At 48.7% G+C, this 24,594-nt stretch overlaps 1 protein-coding gene across 2 annotated transcripts in view; it reads left to right on the top strand.

Moving 5' to 3' along the window:
• RAB5B (RAB5B, member RAS oncogene family) overlaps positions 1-19,242 on the top strand; it is a 237,526-nt gene extending 218,284 nt beyond the window's left edge. For both annotated transcript variants that reach the window (XM_086963913.1, XM_086963914.1), the window contains exon 6: positions 13,218-19,242. In XM_086963913.1, the coding sequence (XP_086820039.1) occupies positions 13,218-13,333 (116 nt within the window). In that variant the 3' untranslated portion in view covers positions 13,334-19,242. The remainder of the gene's footprint in view (positions 1-13,217) is intronic.
• Positions 19,243-24,594: the final 5,352 nt, after the last annotated feature.

Below are 24,594 nucleotides of genomic sequence, written 5' to 3'. Positions count from 1 at the left end.
TGTTGTGCTTTGCGGCAAGCATAATAACCCGGTAGGCTATCTTATGATGAATCACACCTATGACAAGATTGCATACAGTGTTCTCTTACTGTTCTTGTACCTTGGAATTCGCTGAGTACTCAAAAATCTTTGCAGATGAGGCTTTAATCCGTAATATATTATAAAACCCATTCTGTGCCCAATTAAGTAACTCAAAATATAATTACTATCACGTTTGTCCTTGGTGCAAATTTATTTGCGCCCGTTTAAAAATAAAATGTGTAAATTGACTGTCGGACTCTGCTCCTAATGACTCTGCCTCTTGTGTTCCCCCCCCCCCCTCCCCCCCTTTGTTCTGGGTCTAATTCGTCCACTGCAGGGGCCTGTGTTCGATCACATGGTCACAGGCTCAAATCCGTACCGTCCCCTCAGCCTTTCATCAATCTGAGGTTGATAAAATGAGTACCATTGAGATGGGTAACAATAAATATCTGTTATTCAGCACTTAGATGTACACGGGTGAACATGCGCTTAACAAATGCACGTTATGTTCTGCCATCTCTTGATTCCTAAGTTATTGGATTCCAGCATAAATATTTCTGTTTGCGGAACTACTGCTCACCCTCATCTTTGACCAGACGAGCTTGGCGGTCGTCTTGATAGGGAACACTATTTTACTTGCTTTTCCTCCCTTTATTGATCAGCAGCGGGTAACTTCATCTTTATTTAGGTTCCCCTATTCAGTTTCTATTTTACTGATAAAGATATGAATACCCACATCAGTGTACTGGCAGTAATGGACTTACAGTTCTTTTCCACCCCCTTTTGTACTCTATAGACAGGTCCACTAGAATTATGTAGCAGGGGAGGAACAAATTATGCATCAGGGTTGACTGAATTATGTGTCAAGAAAAGGCAAATTATGCATCACAATTTATCATAGTATTATCTCATTATTTTATCATTTTTCGCAAGCTGTACCCTATATAAACTAAGGTTTCACCTTATTGTTACCAGTTGGTAACCCTACTGCTACCCTGAGAGCAGGTCAAAGATGTTAAAGTGTTGTTTTTTCTTTTGTTCATGGATCTTGCATTAAAGAGTAAGCATTTTAGTTGTTGTGCTTCTTCATGTCCCGTAAAATGGGTGGAGGGGCATAGGGCATTTTGGTCCAGCTGGTTTAAGTGTATATTGTGCTTGTGAGCTTTGGTTGGGAAGGAAGGGGGGTTGTTTGGCTAGAGAAATTAGGACATTTCGGCATATTTTTGTGTGTGGAGGGCTTTTACTGATGTCATGGTGGTGTAACTGATGTGTTTGGTGGTTTCTGAAGAGTGTAGGGGGGTGTGGTGGGAAGGTACGATTAGGGAACCATGTGATCATACTTTCATGCCTTCCATTGATTTTTAGTTTCCATCTGGCAATTTCAATTGTGTTTGTAGGTTATTTGGGTTATGGTTATTTAATTGTATTGTTTGTGTATAGGTTTTGTGGTGTTGGTATTGTGATTCTTTTTGTTTTGGAAAAGTTAGTTGATTGATAGAGAGATTTATTAGTAGTTAAAGGCAGTCAGGGTGTGTACATGAGGAGTCTGTAATTAGTATGGGTGGAGCTTTTAGAGCTTATTAGTTGATAAAGAGTTTGTAAGATAGTGGTTGCTTACCTGAAATTCTTATGGTGGAGATAGTTTTTATCCCTGGGCCCTTTCCAGGCCATAACAGGCAGCACCTTCAACCTGGTGACCTAGGGTTAAATAGTCCTAGTGATCAGGTGACCATGGGTCAATAGGAACCCTGACCCTAGGTGCAATGGGAGTCCTAGCCCTAAGAACCATTCATAGCCCCTAGCCGTATCAACTAATAACAGCCCAAGCCCTAAGCCCTACATCCAATAGAAACCCTAGTACTAGAAGACAATCCAAACCCTAGTCTTATCAACCATTCAAAAATCGAGCCTTTGGTCCAATAGAAACCCTAGCTCTGTCAACCAGTCAGAACCCTAGACCTATCAACCAATCTGAGCCTAAGCGCTAAGCCATAGGTCTAATAGAAACCCTTGTCCTGATAGAAATCAAAATGTAGGTCAAACAACCAATAACACGTTATTCTAAAAGCATGTGACCTAAGACCTAAGCGGCAGTGCAAGGAGTGAGGGAAGATGGAAGGCTTGCTCAGGTGTCTCTGGCCCAATCACTTAGCCTGAAACTGATGTGCAGAGGGGAGAATGGATTTGCTGTTCACCTCACACTCTACTTGGATGCAGATTGGCCCAGTACACACGTTTCAGTTCCCGTTCAACCTTGCAGATAAGGCCCAATGTAAAGCCACTGAATAATTATTTTCACGCATTCAAAAAACCATCTCTTGCCACTCCAAAATGCTAAGCACACTCCTAAATGCAATTTAAACCACAGCAAACAGATTAACAATCTCTATACACTTCACTGCTCTCACTATGGGCCTATGGGGTGAGATTGTACTCTGGGTCTGCTTAAATGCCTGTATATATAAATATTACACTTGCCAAAAAAGTACCGAATAAACCATTGTTGAAGGAAAGAAGGGGGAAGCATGTCCTACTTGAGATTTCACCTATTGTGGGTCGTGGCCCTTCCTACACACTAGGTGAATACATGTCCAACATGCATACCCTCACTCAGGCTGCTCAGGAAATCCACTTTAAGAAGTTAGCACTCAGACTTATAAGGGAGCAAGTGGGTTCCATAGAAGTTATGCTGCACAGGTATTAAAACTAAGGGCCTGATTTAGATTTCGGCAACGGATATCCCGTCTGCCAAAATATAAATCCTTTAGGATAACATGGGATTTATATTTTGTTGAACATTGTGACAGAGCAACCCGTCTGCTAAATATGTAAATCAATCCCTTAGCTAAAGGGTCTTTGGTTTACAATGTTTGTTTCGGTGTGTGGGGGCGTGTGTCCAGGGAGGCCTGCACATAGAACAATTTCTTTGTTTGATTACTATCCTCTTCACAAATGTTCCCTCTGCTTGTTTTCAGAAAGTTTCCTATCTATTCCGTTGCCTTAACTTTCTCTAGGTCAGACGTAGTCCTCTTTTGGATCGTTTCGTAGCCATGTCTTGCTTTACTTAGACTTCTTTCTACTGTGACACTGGTGTGTACCCTGTAACAGAACAAATTACGTTTGCCTCCTTGTTTATATGTGGTCCTGTTTTTAGGCTGCGTGACATGCCCGGGGGAACAAAACCATACCACATGCTCTGAGCAGACTGGTAAGACACCTTAAGTATTAGGGCTCGTGCAGCAAAGATATGTGAGGAAAAAAGGCAAAAGTCTCAGTGGTTAGCTGATGCAGCCTTCTGATGTTAAAGTGACGTACCTGGTTGTGTGACTCCTCTTACAGCATTTAATGCTCCGTGGTCCCAAGTGCTCAGCATCGGGTGTTTGATCACACTACCTCACATTCGCAAGGCCCTGGGATGTTTCCAGACCCTTTGGAAGGCAGTCACTTGGTCTTTTTGGTCTGGGTCGTACACCCTTTTTGGATTTAGGTGCAGGTTGAAAGCTAAGTTAGGAAACAATTACATACGGATTTTGTTGCCCTTTCCCCAACGCTGCCATATCTTTATCAGTCCGTCACTTGTCATTTTTTCAAAATCCTGATCATTGTCCTTGAAAATACATGTGCCCTTAAAAGACCTGGCGATCAAGTTCCACTCGTGACCCCGGGATGTCCAGCAGTGTTATCAAAGTAGGAAGCAAGGAAGTACAGGGCAGAGAAGGAGCACAAGGTAGAAAAGACGAGCCAAGTTACATCGAAGAAGGTGGACTGTTTCTGGCAGGGCTCCGACGAAACTGGTGAGAACTATAAATTGTGTGGATGAATACATCCCAGCTAAATGTGCTATGCATCAGGGGTCAGACAAGTTAATTTCACTGCTTGTCCCTGTATCCTGCACTGAAGTGCATTAGTCACGCAATAAGACCTTCTCCATTGCTCGAGGCTCTCTTATAGCCTCATACCCCACCATAAAGGGCTCTACCAGTAGATAAAGGCCTGCTCCAGCATTAAAGGCCTGAGCCAAAGGCAAAGGGAGTAGGACTTTAATGTCAGATTAGCCCTGCTCCAAATGCTATAAGGCTATTAGAACATTCCGGCACTAGAGGGCAGACTTTTGTAGCATATAAAACAAAGGCTTCACGGAGCCCGAGGAAATTAAAATCCCCTCAGGCTCAGTAGGGCCTTTATCTGAAAGAGACACGTTCGTGATAGATTCCTTACCTTAGAATATCCCCAGGCGTCAGGCTGGATCCGGAAACTTTTGTGTAGCAGTACCCTTGCGCGTCGGTAGTCGTCGTCTGCGGCTCCGCATCTGTCGTCGGCGTCGTGGGCGCCGCAATGACGTCGTCGGAGTACTTAGACGCCGCCTCCGCGTGCTGACGTCAGTTATTCTTTTTTAAGCGCCAGCCAGCGCAGATCTGGAAAAAGCAGTAACCCAGTCAATTTTTGACTAACTTTTTTGAGATCATTTTTGATCTTTCTCGAAGTCTTGCGACTCCGATCGGTGCCGTAGGGATGCCTGGTTTCAAGCATTGTGACGATTGCGACCGCACCATGTCGGTCATGGATCCTCACCGCCTGTGCCTAACTTGTCTAGGCGTCGACCACGACGACGAGGCCTGCCCCGACTGTCGGGCCCTCTCGAGGAAAGCCAGGCGGGAGCGCTCCCGCAGGCGGCTCGAACTCCGGCAGTCGGCCCCGCGCCGAGTGAGGTCCCGGTCCCATGGGAGGTCGAGGGACAGGTCGTGGGGACGGAGCCGTCACAGCTCCGTGAGTCGGCACCACTCCTCCAGGTCCAAGTCGTCAGGTAAGAAGCACAAGAAGTCGAAGAGACGTCATCGCTCTTCTGACTCCCCCCAACGCTCGCGCGATGCGGCTGGGGGTTCGGGTGACACCGCCCACGCAGCTCCTTCAGAGTCGCGGGTGTCTTGTCCCGCCCCACACCCTCCGGTCCCTGGGCAGGACGCGACGCCGGAGGAGATTAATCGCTTCCTCATGGCCATAAGGTCCCTTTCTCCTCCGACGGGCTCCGCGGCGCCTTCGGGCCCAGCGGGCCCGTCTAGGGGCCCTAGCGGGTCGGGGGCTTTGAACCCCGCACCGTCGGGTGCTTCGGCCCCAACGCCGCCGGCGCCGCAGGGCCCCACGATCCCGACACCGCCGGTGCCTTCGGGCCCGGTGCCGCAGGACGCCGCTGGGCCTTCCTCGGGCTCTGGATCGTCACCGGTGGACCTTACGACACCCCCCCCCCCGGCGTCGGTCCGTCAGGTGTCACCTCTGGTGCCGTCCTCGGGCGGTGCCGCCCCCGCCCCGATACCTCCTTTGCTTCGGTTCCGACGTCGGAGCGGCGCCGCACCCGACGGCATTTGGAGATTTCCACTTCTATGAACCGAACCCATTCAATTACAACCCTGAGTCTCAGGAGATGGGTGAAGAGGAAGATTCGGAGGGGTCTGAGGACCCTCTGACCAAGGAGTGTCAGTCTCATGAGGACTGGGCAGGAGACCTTGGGGAGGCCAGTGGCCTTGGACACCTCTCCAGACACTGGTTTTGTCTCTCCTCCTACCGTGGCTTCGGAGGAGGGGGCTACCTATGGTGTGGTGTTGACGAGGGCTGCCAAGGCCTTGGGCCTTGAGCTCCCCGTCGCGGCCGTGAGGACTAACCTCCTCACAGAGGTCCTTAAACCGCAGTCATGCTCGGCTGAGCCTCTGCTGCTCTTTAATGAAGCCTTGACCGACGTTCTTTTGGGCACTTGGTCCAGGCCCGCTACGGGTTCGCCCGTAGATAGGAACGTGGCCAGACGCCACCGCCCGGCTCCGGGCGACCCATGTTTCCTGTCCTCCCACCCCCGAGAGTCTGGTCATCCAGGCCTCTAATTCCCAGGCCGCATTCCCGACGGCCCCGCTGGACAGGGAATCCAAGAGGTATGAGAATTATGGTAAAAAGATATTCTCCTCCCTTAGTTCGGGACTGCAGTCTTTCAACACCGCATGCCTCTTGGGCCGCTACGCCCACTCTCTGTGGGAGACGGTGGTGGAGGTGCTGCCAGAGTGCCCATTGGAGGTACGGGCCAAACTCGGCCAAGCCCTTGTGGAGGGCCGGGATGCAGCCAAGTATTCGATCAGATGTGGGCTGGATACCACCGACTCGCTAGGCAGAGCGATGGCTACGACGGTGGCGGTGAGACGCCACCCCTGGCTGAGATCCGCCAATTTTTCGGCAGATGTCCAGAACACTCTGATGGACATGCCGTTCGATGGCCGTCGCCTCTTTGGCGACAAGGCAGACCACGCGCTTGAGCGCTTTAAGGACTCCAGGGCTACGGCCAAGTCCTAGGGTTTCTCGGCCCCGCGCCAGCAAACGGGTGCCTTTCGCTCCTTTCGTGGCCAAGGAAGGGGCGTCCCCACACGTGCCGCCAGCCACTCGCCGCAGACTAACATCCAGCGCGGCGGCGGCCGTGGAAACCGCCATGGAGGCGGTCGGGGAAACAGGCGAGGTCAGTCCACACCTTCCCCCGCTGCATCCGCCTCTAAACCCTCCTAGTCCGTGCTTTTCGGCCCATGTGACGCCAGTGGGAGGCAGGGTTCGCCATCACCACTCTCACTGGCGCACTGTCACTTCGGACAGGTGGGTGCTGCAGATCGTCCGGAGGGGCTACTCCCTCCCCTTCGAGACGACTCCTCAAGCCATGCCACCGCAACACCGCTGCGTATCGGGGGATCACTTGCGGCTCCTGCAGGAGGAAGTTTCGGCCCTCTTGGCCAAGGGGGCCATTGAGCGCGTTCCTGGGCCAGAAGTAGGACGTGGTTGCTACTCCCACTACTTTCTGGTACCCAAGAAGGGCAAAGGGGGCTTACGCCCTATCTTGGATCTGAGGAACGTCAACGGCTTCCTCCGGAAGGAGAAGTTCAAAATGCTGACTCTGGCTCAGGTCTTAGCTGCCCTAGACCCAGGAGACTGGATGGTGGCGTTGGACTTGCAGGACGCGTATTTCCACATCCCGGTCCTGCCGGCCCATTGGCGTTACCTGCGGTTCACGGTAGGCCACGAGCACTTTCAATTTACCGTGCTCCCCTTCGGCCTTACCAGCGCCCCATTGGTGTTCACGAAGGTGATGGCGGTGGTCGCAGCTCATCTGCGCAGGTTAAGGGTCTCAGTCTTCCCCTACCTCGACGACTGGTTGTTGAAAGCAGGCTCGCCCCAGACGGTCGTCAGCCACCTCCAGACTACGGCGGATCTCCTGCTCCAGCTGGGGTTCTCCATCAATGTGCCGAAGTCACACCTGTGTCCCTCTCAGAAGATCCTTTTCATCGGAGCGGTTCTCGACTCGGCGCAGTTTCGGGTTTACCCGCCCGAACAGCGGGTTTGGGATATACAGGCTCTGATTCCAATCTTCCGGCCTTTATCCCGGGTTTCGGTCAGGTTGACGCTGCGGCTTCTGGGGCTGATGGCCTCCTGCATCCTTCTGGTGCATCACGCCAGGTGGCGGATGCGGGCTCTGCAGTGGGACCTGAAGTTTCAGTGGGCCCAGCATCAGGACCATGTCCTGATCTCGGAGGGCACTGCGAGACAGCTGCAGTGGTGGCTCACGGACCGCGATTGGGTCAACGGCAGATCCCTCTCCCTTCCCCAACCGGAGCACGTAGTTGTGACAGACGCGTCCCTCTAGGGCTGGGGAGGCCATATGGGAGAGGCGGAGATCAGCAGCCTCTGGTCTCCGGCGGAGTCCCGGCTCCATATCAACCTTTTGGAGCTATGGGCGATTCGTCTAGCACTGAAGGCATTCCTCCCGTCTGTCCGAGGGAGTGTAGTGCAGGTGTTCACGGACAACACCACCGCCATGTGGTACTGCAACAAACAAGGTGGGGTCGTGGACCCTTTGCCAGGAGGCTCTGCGCCTCTGGCAATGGCTGGAACATCAGGGCGTGACTCTGATGGTTCAACACCTGGCAGGTTCTCTGAACGCCAGGGCGGACGAACTCAGCCGCCGGTGCATGATGGATCACGAATGGCGTCTGAACTCTGACGTGGCGCAAGGTCTCTTTCTGCAGTGGGGAGAGCCTTGGTTAGATCTATTCGCCACCGAAGAGAACGCACAATGTCATCAGTTCTGCGAGTTGGAATTTCCAAGGCGGCACTCGCTCGGAGACGCTTTTCATCGCGAGTGGAGTTGCGGTTTGTTGTACGCCTTTCCGCATATACCACTTCTGCCCAGAGTGCTGAAGAAGATCAAGCGCGACCGGGCGCAAGTCATCCTTGTGGCTCCAGACTGGGCACGAAGGTACTGGTATCCCGAGCTACTCAGTATGTCAGTCGATCCCCCCGGTTCGTCTGCCGCTTCAGGAGGACCTTCGGTCGCAGCAGCAGGGGACGGTCCTCCACCCGAACCTGTCCAGTCTCCACCTCCATGCTTGGAGATTGAGCGGCGACAGTTGAGGCCATTTGACTTGCCTCCTGAAGTCTGTAACATCATTCTGGCAGCCAGGCGTCCCTCCACAAAGTCGGTATACGCCTGCAGGTGCAATAAGTTTGTGTCAGCAAAGGCTGTGGATCCCTTTAATGCCCCTCTTTCGGAGGTTCTCCTCTTTCTTCTCTCTCTTGCCCAGCAGGGCACTGCTCTGGGCACTGTCAAGGGCTATCTCTCAGCTCTTTCAGCCTTTCTGAGGCTGCCTGATCAACCCTCTTTGTTCAAGTCCCCTATCGTTAATCGATTCCTGAAGGGCATCACTCATACGTTTCCTCCTGTTCCCTTCGTGGTGCCTCAGTGAGACTTGAACCTGGTTCTTACGTTTCTGATGTGCGCTCCCTTTGAGCCACTTCACAACTGTCCTCTTCGCCTTCTTTCTTTGAAGACTGCCTTCCTGGTAGCCATCACCTCTGCCAGGAGAGTGAGTGAGCTCCAGGGTCTATCTTGTAAGCCTCCTTTCCTTTCAGTCCATCCGTACAAGGTTGTGTTACGAACGAGGCCCTCCTTCCTACTCAAGGTAGTCACGGCCTTCCACATTGGGCAATCCATCACCCTGCCCACCTTCTTTCCGCCTCCGCACCCCTCGAGAGAGGAAGAGAGGCTCCACCGTCTGGACCCAAAACGTGCGCTCTCATTTTATTTGAATCGCACACGACAGTTCCGGGTGGATGATCAACTCTTTGTTGGATACGCGGGCGCTAAGAAAGGGAAAGCGGTGCACAAGCGGACCATCTCCCGGTGGATCATCTTGTGTATCCAGGCGTGTTACTCCTTGGCTAAGAAGGAACCCCCTGTTGGGCTGAGGGCTCACTCCACTCGAGCCACAGCAACTACAACTGCCTTGGGTCGAGGTGTGCCCTTGCAGGACATTTGCCAGGCGGCTACGTGGGCCGCGCTGCACACGTTAGTGCGACATTATGGCCTGGACACTCAAGTCCGGAGGGATGGCTACTTTGGCCGTTCCGTCCTCCAGGACTTTCTGGTGTGATTATTGGTTCGCAGACCCACCACCACGGGGTTGGTATTGCTGGGGTATCTATTCTAAGGTAAGGAATCTATCACTAACGTGTCTCTTTCAGATGCACAAGTTACTACTTGTGTAACGATATATCTGTAAGAGACATTAGTTAGTGATAGATTCCTTACCGACCCACCCATCCTCCCCGTTCTGCGAACCGATATCTAGGGTTACGGTCACCCCCTTTCAGGGCCCTAGTTTCATGGCACCAGTGTTGGTTTTTGGCATGGCTCTGCGCTTCTGGCGCGGAAAAGCTGTGTCTAAGAACTGACGTCAGCAAGCGGAGGCGGTGTCTAAGTACTCCGACGAAGTCATCATGGCGCCGCCGCCGACGGACGCGGAGCCGCAGATGACGCCTACCGACGCGCAAGGGTACTGCTACGCAAACGTTTCCGGATCCAGTCTGACGCCTGGGGATATTCTAAGGTAAGGAATCTATCACTAACTAATGTCTCTTACAGATATATCGTTACACAAGTAGTAACTTGTGCGTTCAAACCAACATTGGAATGTTGAAGCTCCTGGCTCCTACCTTCCATTAGAAGCCCAGAGCACTCCATTTATTTCAACGGAGCTCCCAACATTCCAGTGTTCCATAGAAGCTCTCCGCTTAGAATGCCGAGTGTGCCCAGCAGTCAGAGATATCAGAGTCAAGGAGAAGTGAGATTGCATTAGATATGCACAGGGTTTGTTGTGATGTGTGACTTGAGCCTTGAGCAAGCCCCCTCGTAGCTTGGTGTTTTGTGAAGGGGCCTACGGCACTTAAGGAAACAACTGACTTTCTCTTAACGGCGCTGCTCAGAGACACGCTAGACCTGCTCTGCCTGAATCACAGTGAGTGGTGACCTGAATTGAGTAATGAGAGACAAGTGACAGAGATTTGCGCTGACACCTTTTCTTCCTCCTTCACAGCAAGTAACAGCCTACTTGGAAAGGGAGGAGGGCCTCAGAAAACAGTTACACAGCTACAGATATCAGGCAACGTTTACATTTTGCTACCCATGACCATCGGTCACAATATTGAATCAAACTGGAACACTTTGAGGCTTGAAAATAAGTTCCTATAGTGGGATGTATTTAAACCACATTTTCACAAGTTTGGTAGCATTAAATGAAGTATCTGTCTACTTTAATATTGACTGATCAGAAGAGCCTGCAAAAAGATTTTAACCCTAATGGCAGTAACTGGCCCAGTAATTGCCAGAGATCTGTTGATACATATTCAGAGCTCAAAGTGTAAACTATGCCTCTTGAAGCTGTTCCCAGATTCTAATAATGGTGTAGATTGGTCCTTTACTAGCTAAGAATTATTGTATAGATTTTAGCTGTTCAAAGCTCATTCCATCTGGCATCAAATTGGGATACCTATGCCGCTAAGGAAAGGACACAACGTGATGTGCCACTTGCATAGGCAGTTCAGTGTTGTTTTAAGGACATTTAAAAATTTTCATTGCAAAAATGTGGGGTAATTTCTAAAGTTTCCCTAATTTATGAACTTCTGTGCCTTGTTCTACCTATGATGACTTGTCACTCAGTGTCACACCTAAGGCATTGAACTGTCATACACAAATACATTGAAATCAGGCAAATGTCACACGTGCACACCGAAACCTTGGTAGCTGTGCAAATAGCGGGGTAGCAATATTCAATCAATAAATGTGTAGTGGGTGGTGATAGGGGACAAAGAAAACGTTGGTAGGGATGCAGCAGTGGCCGAAAAAAGGGAGCCTTTTGGGGCAGAAAGTTGCAGGGATGGAGGAGGTAAAAGTGGACTGACTGCCTGTGTTGAAGTGCAGCAGTTGGGCCCAGGAGAACCACATCAGAGAATGCCAGTAATTGGTGCTGCCACACCAAGTGCTGAACTATCTCCCTCACTACATTTTTGTGCGAACACCTTGTGATGCAGTTAGGGTGCAAAATGTGTTGCAGTAACTGTCGACAGCAGGGCATGCGCCCATATTCAGTCTTTTTGCAGCATGAACGTTTCTAGATTCATATTCTTGGAGTTATTCTGCCGTCTACTGGTTGGCTCCGGAAAAACATCCAAAACTGAAGTTTTCATCTGTGTGTTGAGGATAGGTAGTGTTATTATTGTATTGTAATTATATTGCGCTTACTACCGCTGACGAGGCGTCAGAGCGCCTTTTCGGCGAGAAGCGCGCTACTCCGTATCCCATAAAGGATTAGTGGTGAATTAGTATAGTGAAATATGAAATTAATTTGAGCGGTGGATTTTTAAGTCTGCCATTTGGATTGAGAAGGATATTATGACTCATGTTGACGTCAGTCATAAGCTATTAATGACCCAGCTAATGGCTGGCTTTGGGTTCTGCAGCATGTGACCATTTGGAGATATAATAAATATATGTTCGAGGCATATGGGCTCTGCAGTGATTTTAAGACCAACAAAAAAATTGGTGGTGCAAACTTAAGTGGCCGTAATAATTGAGAGATTTATTTCCTGTGGATTGAGGGGCATTCCCCCTTGTGACTGGAGTGAATGATTCTGCTTGGTTAGGCTAAGTTATTAAAGCGTGGATTTTCTGATTCTGCTAGGGTGAGGATGTAGAGCTTGGTGTTCAGCTCTCTTCCTTCCTTTTAGTGTGCATGCAACCTGATTGATTGGTCTGTTTTCAGCTGGCAGGGCTTCCTTGTCAATGCTAGAGAAATGGTGTAGTGCAGCAGTTCTCATTCTTTTGACTTCTGTGGACCCCCACTGAATATTTATTGGAATCTGAGGACGCCCACAGAAACGTTATTGGAAGCCAGGCAAGCTTGGACAAAGCTATTTCTATATTTTTGAACCTCAAAATGCACAAAAATAAGAATACACCAAACAAATGTGATACTATTGAAAAATGTCCATTAATTCGCTATCAGACATAGAAAGGGGTTTACAATTTTCCATTTTGCTTCTTTATTTGTATGTATGTTAATTTAATTTATGAATTTTAATATCTAATTGTTTAAAACAGTTGAATAGGCCTCCCGGACCCCCACAGGTCCTTTCATCACAGGTTAAGAACCACTGGTTTAGTGCTCGCACGTCTTTCTTTCTTGCAATCTCCATGCTACAGTTAATGTATTCTGAGCTCTTGCCGTCCTCCCTATCTCACATGTAAATAATGGCCTTTGTTGTTTTTGGAACCACAACACAGACTTCCTTTGAAGTATGGTAATGTTTGCCCGTTACAAATGGGCTTTTGGATCCCTGTGCGTCAGTGACCCACTGTCAGTGTCAATCGTCCATTTTACATACATGATGTGTGAACACACCAGTTCGCTGTTATTGTGCGTGAGAAGTTTTGCAAACCTTCCAACAAAAAGTATTTAAATCGCCTGGAAAAACTTTTCAGTGTTTTTTGTTGATGGTTCGAGGCTGTGGCGCAGCGGACTAGCTGCTGACTGAGGAGCCGGGGATCTGGGCTCGAGAATCGGCGTCGGCACAACATCCTTTGATTCCGGGCAAATCACTTAAGCTCCTCGTGCCCATGGTCCGCGCCTGGATACCCTCCAGGGTGATAAGCTGCACTAAATAGATCTACAAACTTTAACATTCTGATTTAGTTTATTTTATTTCTAGGCCTGGGTTGGGGTGAAAAGAAAGGGTACACATAGGTAGTGCTGACAATGAGCTCCCCTTTTGATGTCTCTGAAACTGTGCAATCTTAAAGCTGTAATACTGTCCACTGATGTGTCAATGATTGTCTCCTCCAGCAAAGAAGCTGCCAAAAAGCGAACCGCAGAGCGCGAGTGGGCCGGCGGGCAGGAACCGGGGTGTGGATCTTCACGAGCAGTCCCAGCAGAACAAGAGTCAATGCTGCAGCAACTGAAGGAGAATCCTGGGAGTGGGCGAGATAAGAGAAACATCTCCATCCCCTTCAGTGCAAAAGACCTTCCACATTCACCTCCCCTCCAGTAACAGCAGCACACAGGGGCAAGGACCAGACGCCCAGAATGAACTCCCTCCACCCCCTGGCCGAGAGCTCCGTAACTTGCACTTTTTAACGCTTGTCAAAAACAAAAACACTCCCCTTCCCTGCAACCTATATGGCGAGATTGGAAAAAACTTAAACTCTTCCAAAAACTTTTCACTTTGTACTATAGCCACAGACATTTTAACTATACACTTTCCTCTGCTACCTATCCTAATATGCAGGAATATATTTCCAAGCGCCCCTCTCACTCCCAAGCTACTTAACTCCCCCTGCTTTTGTTAACCGCAAGATCAAGTATGTAGGTGTTAAGGTCTTCACAACAACTGCCCTCTTGCATTTTTCTAGGAAACTAATTTAGGAGGGAGACCCATTCCTCCTACTTCTACACATTTTCTTTCCTTTTGCAAACTGCAAAAAAATTGGGTGTTCTCTCTGCTCCTGTGGATCATGCAGTTAACATTTCATTTTTGCCTTTGCTGAAATGCCACGGTGTCTGTCTCGACCCCACTCTTCAGCTGGAGGGCCAGAAGGAATCAAGTGAAAGGGATGCGGGGGGGGCCAGGATTGTGGTGCTGGACAGTGGGACTCATCATGAAAGCCAAGTGTCTCTACTTTACTTTGATTTAGCGGGGTGGCGCAGCAGTCTTCAGCGGCCTTGTGTCCGTAGGGCCTGAAAGAATGTGTTCTTTTTATACGGTTGTTGTCCAGTGGGTACGGAATAATCGTTTCCTGCCTCTCCGGAACCTCTTGTGCTGTAGGCACCTGAGGACCTCTATTTTATTCCCAGAACAAACTTGTGTTTCTAGGGGCAGTTTGTAATGCTCCTCTATCCAGACCTGGAATCATTGCTGCTCTGTGTCCATGAAAGACCAACTTGTCTTCTGGGTTAGTCAACGATGCTGTATCCTGTGGGGTACCAGGCCACCAGTGCTCTCTGGAAAGCTTACACTTTAATCTCCCATGGTTCGTTTTCAAGCAGTAGGAATTTGCATGTTCATTCTGTCATCGGAATTCAATTAAACCCACTTTAAGATTGGCGGGATAGCAACTCTCTTTTTCTTGGTATCTGCTCCACACATGCTCCTACTGTCCTATGGCAATCCTTTCATGCAACCCCTTTCCTTCCAGTTTACCACTTTATTAGGTTACATGAGTCTTCCACAATTTCATACATAGTTATGCTTCCTGTAAAAGGAGCTCACAAACCTGCCCCCCTGAGCTGTAACCACGTCTTTTCCGTCTGACTCCTATCTGCACTTTCTACCTTAGGTGTGTAAAAGCAGTAACCTTTTATTAGTTCTGTAAGACGTGGAAAGAGATATTGGCGGCAGAGGACATTACGGCCCTTGTTTGCAGGCGTGTAAACTGATTTTCTGTGATCAAATGTTTGTCTATTTCTGTGGTATTTTATCAAGAGGTGCCTGCTGTGGTGTATGTTTTTATAATCTTTTTTCCCCAAGGGATAAGCTATCCACCTCTCCCTTTGTCTAAAACACTTCCATAACATTATTTACATAGTGTGTCCTTCAGAAGGAGCACAAGTGTTGTGTATGGGATTAAAGACTTTATGCCTTGGTCAGATCAAGAGTTCATTGGCATTAATGGCCAGCGGCCTCTTCAATTTGAGATGTTTTGTGAGAGCTAATTGTTGGGCAGGAAGACGGTTAGGTTACTGTCAGTGGTGAACTAGAAGGTGAATACTTGCACATCTTCTGACCTTGTCTATCTTTTCTATATTATGTATGCCTTCCCTGGCAGCTCTGTAAGCATAGAATTGAATGCGTCATTGGAAATGAATGTAGTTTGACAATTATGCTTGTAGGTTCACTGCAGTGGACCTCCGCTCGGTGAGGTTTGAGACCCAGGGGTGGAGTCTTAAAAAAATGTGTTCATGCATGCGAGCCCATGCACATTTTTTCCCCACCCTTGTGTGAAAATGGATTCCCAATGTGTGCATGTGCACATGCCTGGTCTGCGAGTGCCTGTGCACAGTTCTCTCCTTGTACACAAATTGCAGACTGGGGATGGAGTGTACATCCTGTCTGCATTTTGTGGAAGGTAAGGGGTGGGTGGCTTCTGTGTGTGTTCTCAAACGGCTCTCCTCCTATATAAATGGCTGTCTGAAATTGCGTGGTGGCTGGTGATATACTTTGTGTTGATGTGTGAGTACACTGCTCCTTACTCCTGTGTGGTAGTGGGCAGCCAGGTTACATTACTTGTGTGGGAGGTAGGCATACATAGTGTAACCTCCCTGTTTAAATGGCAGTCTGAGACAGCGAATGTGTGCACACACTACCTCCAACCTTACTGTGTAAATGCTATTCTGAGGCAGTGTACCACATTGTGTCTCATGTTAGTAGTATCTTCTTCTGGAGTGTTCCCCTGTCCTGCATAAATGGCAGTAAGATGTAATGTACTAACGAACTGTGTTGTAAGGGATGGTCAGTGTATCAGTGCACACTTCTACCATCCCTCCTTTGTATATGGTCTGCTGCTCTGTGCGGCCAGACTATTGTATGAATGGTGGCAGTGTATATGTAGGTGCGTTCATCTACACTTTCAGTGTAAATGGACGTCTGAGGTTGTGTGTAGAGCTGCCTCTATTTTTTGGGATAGTAGGGGTAGGGAGAGGAGGGTGAGTGTCTATGCGCGTGATGCTCCTCCGTCCAGTGTAAACTAAAATATCTAATACTGTGCAAACTGACTCTTTTCTGTGGGTGGTAGATGTTCTTGTATAGGAGAAAGTACACTGCAGGTGGTAGGTGTTTACATTCGTCCTCCGTCTGGTGTAAATTGCAATGTGTGGTTGTGTGCTGGCCGGCTCTTTTCTTTGTGGTGGAGTGCAGGAGTGTGTGTGTGCACATCTCTGCATATATTTACACTGTGCTTCACTCTGATGTAAATTGCAGCATGCTGCTGTTGCATACTTGTACTCTTTTTGGTCTATAGATGGGAGAACTGATTCCCCCGCTCTTTAAATTGAATTCTTAAGTAGTTACCGAACAGGCTTTAGTCCATCACAATTTCACCTTGAATAAGGTCATGTAGGAGTGTAGGGCAACATTGTAGTTTTGGACAAAGCAGTGAAGGATGGTGAGGGAGAATGAGAAAAGCTCTATTCTGACTTGGATTGGTTTCTGACATGGAGTGAGGGGTATGGGTATCAACAGCACCTTTACCCCACATTGCACTTCAACAAATGTCATGTTCTTGAGCCAACCATTCCTGGTTATGATGCAGTCTGTTGGAGTAGGGTGGATGGGCTTGAATGTTAAATCTGGCCCTTATCTGTGGGCATCCTGATCTGCTTTACCATAACAGTTCATAGCGTTCTTCATTTCTGCCCAGCCTTTGACTCTTTGTGAGAGCTAGCTTTCTCTTGGCATACAAGCAGGCAAGAGTGCCTCTTGCTCACTGTTGTCCTTTACTGTGTCAGTACGCCACCTTTTTTTATAAGCCTTTGGTGAAGGTGGCCCATCCCGGATTAACAGACCATTTTTCTACGGGTATAATTGGTGGAAGCTCGTATCCAGAACCTTTGCTTAAATAATATGAGATATCAACCTTGCAGTTCTGCATTACGCTATAGTTTGTATAATGACCAACATATTGGCTGTTAATGAATACTTTAGCTGTCATTCTTACTCTTGTGCACTTGTACGTTCATTCATTGATTGGTTACAACCATCCCATCGTGCTTTGTCTCGACTCTGCCATACCTGTTTATTCATATCCAATTATTTTTTTACTGACACAGATTCTAAAAGTTAGCTGTGAAATATTCTCTGAGGACTTTGGGGCTGCTCATACTTGTGTACAAGGCTGGAATGGGACTGGGGCACCTGTCGGATGTCAAAGTTATATCTTTGTACAACGTGCACTTAGCCACCAGTTTAAATTCTTACCTTATCGCCACATGGGAGAAAAGTTGTCATTCATAGGATTGTGTCCCTTTGTATCAAGAGTTCTATGTATGAACAGTTCACCGTTAGGATTATTTCATCTATTGTTGTTACCTACAAAGCCTTCTGACATTGAACATGTCTTTGTGTTTGACTCTACACCGGCAGTGAACCCCTCAGATTGTGAAGCTTTGACTTCTGGTGTCGGTATTGGACTGTGCAGGCCGACACCTTCACATTCATGTCCTGTTGTGACCCTCAGAAGTCTGTGTATGACTGTTCTATATCCTTCGTCCAATTTTGTCCCTTGGTGTCCTCCTGACGCCTTGGAAACCTGTCACCTGAGGGCATCATTAGTCTCACAGCGGAGCAAAGTTTAGACCTGGGAGTCTTCGTTTTTTAACATAGCGAGTTCCTATTGTACTTCACACTCTAGGTGACCAAAGCTACCTTAGTTAATCTTAAGTGCACAGAGCTGTGGGTGCCAGCAGGGAGGACTGAAAGACCAATCTGCACATGCTGTGAAGGTGTCACTAGAAAATGGTGGCGGATATTAGACGCACACCGAGCACAGAGTAGCGTAAGTTGCGCCTAGATGTTGTGTTGTTGTAGCAGGTATTTGTCAAGGGTTATTGAGCACCCAAAGTTAAAGCCCAGTGCACAGTGCTATGTTGGTTGCTTCCCAAGTATAGTGTATTCATCTATCAACACAGCTTGCTCTCAGAATAGAATATTACCTCAGCAGTCTTATTATTTTATTCCAGGCTCTTAAAAGCCTGACTTAACAGGTAGGAGAGAAACTGAGGTGTCCTTACTTTGGTTTGCGCATGTGAGAGCTCCATCCAGGTCTGATGAGCAAAAAATATTTATCGGTGAGGAAATGGAGGCTCAGGATCACAGTGCAGCAACAAAGCAAGGGTCCTATTTCAGAGAGATTTCTACAGTTGGAGAGACTTTTTGGTATGGGATTGCCCGAATGTGAAAGCACTGTTCCACCCGGGAAATAATTCTATGTTCAGTGTCCATGCCGTTGTCTCATTTGTTGTCCCAGAAGTAGGTGCACCTGAACATTTCCTGTTTGTAACATAGACTGACTTAGGGAAGCAGAAGGCCGACTGCCTTTGCTCAAAGACAGGGAGCAACTGCGTGCGCGCATTTTCTAAAATTTGCCTTTGCTTTGGTTCCGTAAAGCATACTATGGTTATTGACATCCTTTAAAGTATTTTCCTGGTTGAGCAGGTCAATGTTGCCTCCACCCAAAGAGCACTTAGCAAAAACACTGCTGCCCTAGTCCGTTCCAAATTTCTTGTTCTTGATTAGGCACAGTGTCTAGGAGATTCGTTTTCCTGCTGTGTCCAGCGTACTTAACAATTTGGCACAGTGATCATACTTGGGCAGCTAAGCTGAATGACTCAGATGCCATGGAGTCAAGAATAACTTTAGTCTGGAGCAAAGGGAAACTTTGACAAGTTATGCACACAAACAACATTTTTGTAAGATTAATCCCCATTCCTTTAAACAGGTAATCATGCAGCTGACGCACAGACAACATGAAGGCCTTATTACTGGATTATGGCCTATGGGGGTGGATGAACTGTTCTTTAGCAGGCCGTGAGGCTGGGAGAACTGGCCTTGAGCAACTGTTGTCTGTGTCTGTACAGTTCTCTCCCAGTTGCCAACATTATGTTGCCAGTATGTTTGAATACCTGGACCAAATTGGGGAACCGTACTTTTTTTTGAAAGATGGAATCATTGCATTTGTATTTGCTTTGAGAGAACACCACCTTTGCATTAATAACAATCATGAGATTCTGGAGTTCTGCTGCAGACCTTCCAATGTATTTAATGTAAGTAAAACCAACTGAAAGAAGAACAGATGATATTAAATGAAATTGCCTTTGACTGCAATGTTTCTGTTTGGTTTATGGCGGACTTTGCATGTGTGTGTGGTTTTTTTTTTATTAGCTGCCGTGTTCGCTAGTGTGTCTCTTTAAAAATGGGGTTCTGTCTTGCTGTTCAGTAGTGGAGTGTGGTGGAGGGGTATTATGTTAGGGCCTTTTGCCAGGATGCTGTCCTGCTCTCTAGTATGCTTCTTCAAACTTGTTACATTGGAGTGCTTTTGACTTCAGTAGCGACTAAACAAATTGTGGCTCTATGCAAGCAGAGTCGCAGTCATCATGCCCTACATGTTGGTGTCACTCAAGGATTTCAATCTGTAGAGTTTTCTCCTGATATTGGACTCTGATCCAACCTGCTCCCGGGATGGTGGGTGAGCTTGTTGCAGTACATACAACACAATTTAGACTGGGTAGAAACAGGTGTAACTGCTTTAAGGTCCCTGGCTTTATAACCTCAATTTTACAGCATGAATCGTTTTGGTCTTCACATGCTGTCCATTATTTCTCCATCTAGTGGTTGGGTCCTAAATTCTCTTCTCTGTAGTCCCCTTTTTTCCGCTTGTGAGGGTCATTGAGCACCATTTGGTGGTATGTCCTTCACCTTGTGACTTGAGAAATGCGATGCGTAAACCGCTGATCATGGTTGACATTTTCAGGTTCTGTTTTTGGTCTGGGGGTGCTCCAGGAAGATGGAAGATTTGGATAAAGAGATAATCGAGGAAAAACCTTGCAAAAACAAAAAGAGTATTGGAATACTGAAGGATACAGAGGAATCTGAAAGAAACAGTTAGTTATAGATTCCTTACCTTAGAATATCCCCAAGGCGTTAGACTGGATCCGGAAAGTTTTTCGTAAGCAGTACCCCTGCGCATTGGTAGGTGGCGTTGGTCGACTCCACGTCCGGCGTCGTGGTTGCCAAGATAACATCTTAGAAGTTACTTAGACGCTGCTATCACGTGCTGACGTCAGTTCTTTCTTTTTCCGCGCCAGCAAGCGCAGATCCGGAGAGACCGGTACGCAAGTCATTTTTTGACTGAGTTTTTGCGACTTTTGTCGACTTTGTTTTTGAGTCTTCATCGACTCCTGGTACACGAGGGAAGCCCGGTTTCAAGGCCTTCGGTTCTTATACCCGACTGATGACGGTAACTGATCTGCACCGCATGGGCCTCTAATGCCTGGAGCGCGACCACGACCCCAAGTCGTGCTCCAGCTGCCGAACCATGGCCCAAAGTCTTTGCGGGAGCAGTCCTGAAAGCTCCTCGAGGCCAGTCGCAGGACCAATTACAGAGCCATCACCACCACTCGTTGTCTAAGTCTTCGCACTCGGGGTCAGGTAAGGCGAAGCAAAAGAAGAAGTCGAAGAAGCATCGTCGCTCTTCGACTTCCCCCTCGTCCGTCAGCCGACGCTTCGCAGGGTGCGGGTGGTGCCCCTCCCGCTGCTCCGTGTGCGGAGCCTTCAGGGTCGACTCCGGCCTTCCTGGGACTGGGATCGATGCATGCCATCTTTCGGAAGCCCGACTCCGCCGGCATGCCTTTGCGCTCCGCGGACTCGGCTGGGGGCCCTAGGCCTTTGACACCGGCGGCTTCGGCCTCGGCACCGCAGGTACCCCTTTGATCCAGGCCTGGATCCGGATCGGCGCCACAAGACTTAGTTACACCGGCACTAATTCCACCAGCACCACGTCCGCAGCAGACGCCGGCTGGACTCCCAGCCGGTGTAGACCCTGGCTTCCACCCCGACGTGGACACGGAGCCGAACCGGCGCCGACCGACATCAGATTTGGCTCCGATGGGAACTTTTGTCCCTGTGTTCCACCCTGGCCATTTTTTGCCAGATTGGCAGCCAGATGTGTTAGGTAGACGGGGAGGGGGTCTGGTGACCCTCTGACAGACCAGCTGGAGTACAAGCCGGACTGTAGAGAGGAACTGGGTGATGCCAGTGGTCTGGATACCTCCCCAGACCTAGGCATTTTGTCTCCTCCTTCCGTGGCTATGGAGGAAGGATCATCATACGTAATGGTGTTGCTTAGGGTGGACGAGTCTCTCCACCTCGAGCTTCCTACGGTGGGGCAGTCAGGATTAACCTTCTGACAGAGGTGCTTCAGCCGGCAGCAAGCACTTCGGAGCCCCTGCTGCTGTTCAGTGAAGCCCTAAGGGACATCCTATTGGGCACCTGGTCCAGGCACAACACAGGGGCTCCTGTGGATAGGATGGTTGCCTGCCTGATGCCACCACCCCGGCCCCAGGTGACCCCATTTTCCTCTCCCAACACCCTACCCCTGAGAGCTTGGTGGTCTGTTGGACCGTTATTCGCACTCTGTGTGGGATACGGTGGCGCAAGTGCTGCCCAGTGCCGAAGGGCGAGACTCAGCAAAGTTTACCATCCGCTGTGGGCTGGATACCGCCGATGCACTTGGCAGGACGATTGCAACATCAGTAGCCCTTCGGCACTACGCCTCGTTGTGTTTGACTGTTTTTTCCGAGGATGTCCAATGGACATGCCCTTAAATGGCTGTCGCCTTTTCGGCAACAAGGCAGACAATGCGTTAGAGCCCTTTAAGGACTCTTGAGCTACGGCCAGGTCCTTGGGCCTCGCCACCACCCGCCCTGTGCAGTCTGCCTTTCGCGGCTACGGGAGGGGTGCCCCATTACGTCCTGCCCATAGTCACAGGCTGGTGCAGGCTGTTCAGCCCCAGCGCGGCCGGGGACGTGAGAACCACAGCCAGGTTCTGGGGGCCAGCGAGCGGGCCAGTACGCCACAGCCCCCTCTGCATCAGCCTCCAAACCCTCCAAGTCCGACTTTCCAGGGCACCAAACGGCAGTGGGCAGCAGAATCCGTCATCACCTCCCCCACTGGCGCATCACCACATCGGACAGGTGGGTTCTGCAGATATTCCAAAGGGCTACTCCCTCCCCTTAAAGACTACCCCCCCCCTCCATGCCACCTCAGTACCATTGCATGTCCGAGGATCACCTGGCCCTTCTCCAACAGGAAGTTTCAGCCTTCTTGTCCAAGGGTGCCATCGAGTGCATTCCTGCCCCAGAATTACTTCCTGGTTGCTATTCCCACAACTTTCTGGTGCCCAAGAAGAACAAAGGCCTGCGTCCTATCTTGGATCTCAGGAACGTCAATCGCTTCCTCCGGAAGGAGAAGTTCAAAATGTTGCCGCACGCTCAGGTCTGGTCTGCCCTCAACCCTGGAGTCTGGTTGGTAGCGTTGGACTTGCAGGACGCTTATGTTCGAGGCATATGAGCTGCAAATCTCACACTGAGCATTAGATCACCACCTGGTGTTGGGCTCGGATGATTGCATGTTGCTGTCGTCTTGGAAGAACTCTTTGTAGTCACAAGATAGGTGACTTCTCCCTTGAATGATAGTGCACATGGGCATCGACTCCATCCTTAGATTGTATTTTTCTGCCACAGGGTTCGGATGCAACTTCTCCGCTCCGGTTGGAAATCTACTTTTCAAGTAGATAGCGACGCGTAAAAACTTTACCAAACAACTTTCGATATCAATAACTATCGACTCGACTTCATCAGATCGATTCTGGTCGTTGACGCTGGCCGTTGGGCCTATCCATGCTGTGAGGCCTACATCTCACGGAAAGGACGCCATTCAAGAGATGCCCCGAGTGTGGAGCAAAATTTCCACACAGCGACCATCACGAGGTGTGTAACCTGTGCTCATCGCCAGAACACGGCGAGTCGAGCTGTACAGCCTGCGCATCCTTTCGATCCAAGAAGACCATTCAAGATCGAAGGGCCCGTCGACACGATATGCAGAAATCGGCTCCGGAACCGGTGGATTTCTTCGACGAAGGGCCATGCGTCCCAGAGGAAGATTCCGATGATCTCCAAATCTTATCAGAGGCAGACGACTCCGATGACTCCATACCTTCGGGTCAACGCGTGAGTACTACTGCCCCTACCCCTGCCCCAACACCTAAATCGAAGGCAAAGGTCAAAACTCCACCTTCGGGGCCGGGTCGCGACCGAAGCACTGCTTTGAAAGCCCCGCCTTCGAGCCCGGCTCCGAAGAAAATATTAAAGCCTTCCGGTAGCTCCATACCGAGCAAACCTCACGTGCCGATACCACCAGCTCCCTCAGCACTAAAACCGAAAGAATTCCTGGTTCCAAAACACACTCCGAAACCGTTGACTCCTAAAGACAAGACGGCTCCGAAAACAATGAAGCCGGTTTCCGACGCTTCCAAGCCGACCAAAACAGCTTCCAGCCCGAAATCTTTGGTGTCGAAACCTACAAAGCCTGCTTCCGATGATCAAAAGCCCACGAAACAGACCTCGACTCTAAAGACAATATCTTCGGTGCCAAAACCTACGCCAAAGGACTCTATAAGGCTAAAGACAAGCTACAACCATGCCCTGAACCAAAAAAATTGGCGCTGAAAGCGGTTCCTCAAGAAGAGGAGCTTTTTCAACCTGATCCTTTGCAAAAAAGGATCTACATTGATCCACAAACAGGATATGTTTCTACTATGCCACACAGAAAGAGGAAGTTAGGTACAGCACCTACACCTCCAGTGCCTGTCAAAAAGAAGGATTCTCGCAAACTATTACAAGTACAGAGACTTGAATGTGTTGCACACTCTTCACCTGGTGTGAAACACCACTTTGTTAAACAATCAAATTAATCAGTTTATGCTGAATTTTATTTTATTTTTCAACTTTCTTTTCGTAAGATACAAAAAATCATTATGCAAAAAAACATTTTTACATTAACATCATATCAAAGAATATATCATGTAATACTGATATTCATCATATACATGTGAGAAACCAAAAACAAATGCAATCGCATATATAAATTCATTCAATGTTCATTGCCGGTGCCCAATGCATTTCGGAACTTGAAGCAGTTCCTTCATCAGGGGCTAATCTGTAAACAAAAACATATGATACATATTATATTTTCATATATGTATCATAGGTATCACATGTACCTAATGAATATCAGTATTACATGATATATTCATTGATATGATATGATATGGGCGCAACACATTCAAGTCTCTGTGTTTGTAATAGTTTGCTAGTTTAATTTAGCAAGGGATGACAACCCTTGCGTGTTGCTGCACCCTATACAAAATTTCGGTTTAACCAGAGCATTTAGGAGTGCACCCCCTAACGTTTATTTTTTCAAGACGAAGGATTCTGCTACATCACCTATGCACCCTTCTTCTCCTGTACATTCTCTTTCACCTCCTCTTCCTTCAAACCCTTCACCTCAAAATTCTCCTCATTCTTCACCACCAAATACACCACCTCAGAATGATGAGGCGTATAACCTGGGGGAAAGGGGAGACCCAGATGAGCCTTTTCCCTATCCAAGTGA

This window comes from Lissotriton vulgaris, chromosome 1_1 (assembly GCF_964263255.1).
Source record: "Lissotriton vulgaris chromosome 1_1, aLisVul1.2, whole genome shotgun sequence".
NCBI lineage: Eukaryota > Metazoa > Chordata > Amphibia > Caudata > Salamandridae > Lissotriton > Lissotriton vulgaris.
This window is presented reverse-complemented; position numbering and strand designations above follow the sequence as displayed.